The 4,875-nt window shown below is 42.7% G+C and overlaps 1 protein-coding gene across 1 annotated transcript; it reads right to left on the reverse strand.

The window, feature by feature from the left end:
• Positions 1-1,571: 1,571 nt before the first annotated feature.
• On the reverse strand, positions 1,572-4,656 carry CPD (Cytochrome P450 superfamily protein). The gene is made up of 9 exons (XM_087376028.1): positions 4,092-4,656; positions 3,624-3,945; positions 3,371-3,520; positions 3,038-3,271; positions 2,834-2,920; positions 2,568-2,646; positions 2,313-2,419; positions 2,070-2,200; positions 1,572-1,957 (listed from the first exon to the last, which is right to left on the reverse strand). Exons 1-9 carry the CDS (start codon positions 4,286-4,288, stop codon positions 1,849-1,851), a joined length of 1,416 nt encoding a protein of 471 aa, XP_087232154.1. The 5' UTR covers positions 4,289-4,656; the 3' UTR covers positions 1,572-1,848.
• Between the last annotated feature and the right edge of the window lie 219 nt (positions 4,657-4,875).

Consider the following 4,875-nt stretch of genomic DNA (forward strand, 5'->3'; position numbering starts at 1 on the left):
GTCTCAATATATTTTCTATAGAAATGATATATTGGATTCTTTGCTAGTGCTTGAGCTAAGTGATTATCATAGTATATCATGGTCGGCTTTGTCTCATCAAAGTAATTTGTTAAAAATAATTGTCCTTTGAGCCATATTTCTTCTAGGGTCCTATGGTAATGGCTTTATATGTGGCTTTTGCGGATGGTTGTTTGTTAATAGCCATAAAATTGCTCCGTGTCCAAGGAACAAGGCATATAACCTTAGGTTGATCTTCTTGTGCTATGATCACAATAAGCAGGTAACTTGTTATGGCTTCTTTTGTATTTTATTCCAACTATCTTGTACCTCTTATGTACTGTATAATGCTTTTGGTGGCATTCCAATACGCTTGCTATAAATAAATTCTACCATTGAGCTTACATCATAACATATATTATAAAGGACTAATGAGATGTCTATAGACTCTCTCGTTCATTGTTGGCAACCAATATGTAATCAAACCATAACGAAACTTTCTAATAATGCTAACTCCCAAGCCTCAAAGACACTAAGTCAAGAACTAGGTAAACCAAGACATTAAGTCAAGAACTAGGTAAACCAAGACATTTAGACCATATTCAACTAAGAGTTTCTACCATGAGGAGCTACATTGAAGCAATTGAGAATCCCATGGTGAGAATCTCCTATACCAATTGATCTTTTTTTTTTTGCAAAAAAACAAAAGCTGAGCTTTGACTATAGCGTAATAGCTACATACATGAGAGCTAATATAGCTTATTACTACCAAATGGAGGAGGAACAATACAAAAGGGAGGGGGTAAGAGTGCGGGAGTAAGGGGACAACATTAAGCAAAGGGATTTAACATTGTGGTCCCCTTTAGACATAACATTGCCAATATCTTAGTGGTTATGTCTAGGAGGAGATTATGAGTTCTAGTCTTTGAGAAAGGATCCCCCCTCCTCCCCTTTTTAACATGGGAGCAAAGTAATGTGAATTTCAAAAGATCTGCAATTGGCCATTGTTTACCTAGACCGATAGGTTGATTAAACATGAGCCATTACCAAAGAAATTACACTTATCCCCACCATGGTGTTCCAAAAGCACGAAAATCTTAAAAATTAGAGTGGATGGACAACACTCTATTTGTTTCCCTAGTTTGAGAAAAACCAAAATTCATTAATCAACAAAGCACTCTCATATAAGTAGGATAAAGGTCTTTTGCTTTCGAAAGTTCATATTTAAGACCAAGACATTCATATTAGTTGAACCCTGCTAATGTTAAAAAATTATTCAAGGAGAAAGGCCTTTTTTAAGGAATTGAATTGAGTAGATAGCTTCAAAATTTCATGCATTTGACTCCATTAATAATGTTAAAGGTTTTACCACAAGGATGTATAAAGATATTGTGTAAGAAGTACAAGGTTATAAATTTTCAACCTCATAAATAAAAGGGGAGGGGGGACCGTCTTCTTACAAATAGAGGGACGTCCTCATGACCCTCCCCTTGCTTTTCCACCGTGAGAATCGTATTAATAAAGTTCTGGTATCGAAGGGTGGGAAAAAGGGTCAAGACGACAAAAAAGGGTCATCATCAAAGAGAACAGGGGATCGGTTTACAAGCTTTTTTAGCCCAAAACACAAAGAGTACAGGGGATCGGTTTACAAGCTTTTTTAGCCCAAAACACTTAGCTCAATGAGTCCGGCTATAATACAAAATGTTATACCATTCAAAAATTTGACGACTCAAGAGCCGCTAGTTTGGGAGGCCTCACATTTTTGCAACAGATCATGGACTGCTCCTATGGGCAGTGGCTTGAAGGATTTCCTCCCAAAGAATGAATTAGAGGACGCTCCTTCGCAAACCGCTAGCAACCTAATTTAGTGTTGGGCAATCGCCTCAAGGTTACAGGAAGCCTTTTCACCATTCTCGTTGTTGGGAAAAATATCAGCTCATCCAATTCTGCTGCCTCCCAGCTGCACAACGTCAAAATTTCTTATTTAAAACTTGCCTTAAGGAGTTTCTACGATTTTTGTCCTCCAGCCACGATATGTTTTTAAGTGCTGTTTGAAATCTCCTTCCAATTACCTGAACTGGGTTGTCAAATAATACAGAAATATGGAGATTTCAACTCTAGCAAGCTCATGTCCAGGGCAAAAGCGGGGCCCCCCTCCAAATGGCGTGAATTTGACGTTGAAATTGGTGCTCGGATTGCTTCCCTACGTTGAACGAGGAAGATAGTTGGATTACAAGTTGTAAAATCAAAGAGATGTTTCTACTTTTAGGCAATACTGAGAGTATATTTCAGAGGCACTCCGCAAACACCCCTACCTGCCATCTTTGTGGATTGAACAGATGTGCATCAGTATAATTAGCCTCGTCAAAATGGACGGCACGGAATGACGTGAAAACCACCCAACCCTTGGGAACAGTAAAACCTGAAACTCAGAAACCCGACGCATGTAAATAGAGGTCTAATATGCTAGGAGCACGATACTTCAAGGGGGGCTTTAAGTTATAGCGTGAGCCATCTCTCCGAGAGAAATGTGCAGAAGGTTGTTTGCCAGAAGAGATGAACAACCATACCTTTTATTTCTACATCTTGCAAGGCTTTTCGAAATGCTCCTCCAACCATGTTACCCATTCGAAGTGTTTCATTGATGACCTGCAATGTCCGAGGACCCATCCTTAGCGTGTTTTGGGCTAGGAAAGAAATTTTGACGGACTGGGATTCATGACAAATATAAAGCCCTTGAAGTGCCTACGACATAGGAATTTCAAAATGTGTAGCCAAAACATCTTCATGAGCAGTCTCATTAGCCCAAGGCCTGCAATTGAAGAGAATCACTCACGCATTGAGTAAAGATCATGGACTTGTAGTCGCTCCAGAGCAGCTTTTCTCTAGCTTCCTTTCGCTCCTTGATGGAGTAGTGCTCAGCCTGTTCAGTGACAGTAAACATCTAGATACTTAACCGAGATCTTCTATCCCCTGAGGATTCCTGCAGTAAATTACAGAGCATAACAACACATGAGCCCAGGTACTCAGAGAAGCTCACTCTTAATTGCTCCAGGGCGCAGGGATTATCGGTGAGAAATTTGACCGCTAGCGTCATGATCATCGAAGTGGTCTCGTACCCAGCCACCAACAACGAAATAATCATGTCGACAATCTGCTCATCTGTCATATTCTGTCTCAGAAGTGCTGCCAAGAGATCATGCTGCTCAACAGTACCTTCTTTTTTCCGTTCATCGACTACATGTTTGAGCTTTCTTGCGATATCTGCTCGTGCCTGCCATAACAGAAGAAACAGTGTGAACCCATGCGCCCGCAGTAGTTTAAATAGTACTTCGATACATATACGAACATCATATGGGTTTCCCATTAGTACCTGCAAAGCTCTACCATAGGTTGTCCCGGGTAAGTTGACGGGAATCGAGAAAAACCCTTCAATCAGCCGCAAGTACTCCTCCCTCAAGCTCTCCGTCCAATCGCCAGGACTAGCGCTCAATAGCTGCCTTGCACTGAGATTGAATGTAATCTGCACAATTTCGAGAATCCACACCATCAAGCAACGAAACATGGTAATTATTATGCTGACACCGCCCTTCCCTTCCAGGAACCAACGACATAAGAGTAAGCACCTTCTTGGCTTCGTCTTGAACGTAAACCAATTCATCCTTCCATCCATCGAGGGTCATGCTGACGTAAGTTTCTATGTCGGCCATGAGATGTTCTTTGAGCACGGAAGAGTTTGTGAAGCTCCAAGTCAGCGAATAGAGCTGTTTGTGCAGATCGCCGTGGGTCAAAAGCAGAGAACGTCTCCCTAATAGATTGACCAAAGTCTGCGGGTAATTTGAAGCGAAGAGCCTCCCTTCATTTTGAAGCACAAACTTGTTGGTCTCCGGATCTGTAGAGAAAATGGTGGGTTTGCCAAGGAGATGCGTCTTGAAGATAGGCCCATACCTGCACCATGCATCATGGAGTTGCAGGTGCTAATCATAAGCGTCCTTCGCAAACTCACATATTTGGGAAGTTCTTGCCTTAGGCCTATTTGCGTAATGAACACAACGACTCTCAACAAGCTTTAAGCGGCGGATTCAGCCAGTTACCTTAATCGCCTGCTCTCTGCGAAAGGTTCGGGATTGGGTGTTCTATACGCCGCTATTAACTCCAGGGTCTCGCCAAGAAGTGGCCATCCCATCCTTCCGGGAGGTAATGGTGCTCTCTTCTTGCTTTCGCCTCGCATCCACCCAAACAGCAGCCGAAGGCAACAGAGCAGGCCGATCGCAGTGCATATCGTCCACATAGCGCCTTCCAATCCGCAGCTACCTGCCGCTGGAGTGAAAGGAAGCGGAGGGCCCTCGCCTTGCAAATCAGGCACCTAATGGATGGATGCAAAGAGGGCACAGAGTCATTGTAGTGAGTAGAGAGGGCCGCTGCAATGGAGGAAGCGGAGAAGACCTGAAAGCACAAAGGGTGGTGATAGGGCAAGAGGGCGAGCGTGGGAAAGAAAAAGAGATATAAGAGAGGGTGCAAAAGCAGAGGGCAAGCAGGGGAGAAAAGGGAGTTGCATTGATCAGAGGGAATGAATAGCGAGTGCAGGAGGGGATGAAAAGGTGCGGATGATGAGCGAGAGTAGATGGAGATGACGAAATCTGTGGGGATGATAAAGAATTTTATAGGCAAGTCGGAGGGGATGCAAAGTCGGGGGCTCATTTTTCTTTTTCTTATTCAGTATTATTTGTGTAAATCAAAACCCGCGGGTCGTACTTTCACCCCCATGGTATCGCTACAGTCTCCTGTTTTGTTTTTTGCCTTTACGTAATTATAATAATCATTATCTATACGTACGTAGTCAGTGCACAGATTCCCTTTTGGACTCTCGAGTCTCTA

The sequence above is a fragment of the Dipteris shenzhenensis genome, chromosome 6 (assembly GCF_047967505.1).
Source record: "Dipteris shenzhenensis isolate YYH24624 ecotype China chromosome 6, Dip_SZ_1.0, whole genome shotgun sequence".
Lineage (NCBI taxonomy): Eukaryota > Viridiplantae > Streptophyta > Polypodiopsida > Gleicheniales > Dipteridaceae > Dipteris > Dipteris shenzhenensis.

Excerpts from the sequence above, each read along its gene's own strand:
- CPD (XM_087376028.1), bottom strand. The coding sequence starts at position 4,288 with ATGTGGACGATATGCACTGCGATCGGCCTGCTCTGTTGCCTTCGGCTG. Across the intron at positions 3,946-4,091 it reads GCAGAGAGCAGGCGATTAAG|GTATGGGCCTATCTTCAAGA; the intron begins GTAACTGGCTGA and ends TGCATGGTGCAG. Across the intron at positions 3,521-3,623 it reads TTCAAGACGAAGCCAAGAAG|ATTACATTCAATCTCAGTGC; the intron begins GTGCTTACTCTT and ends GAAATTGTGCAG.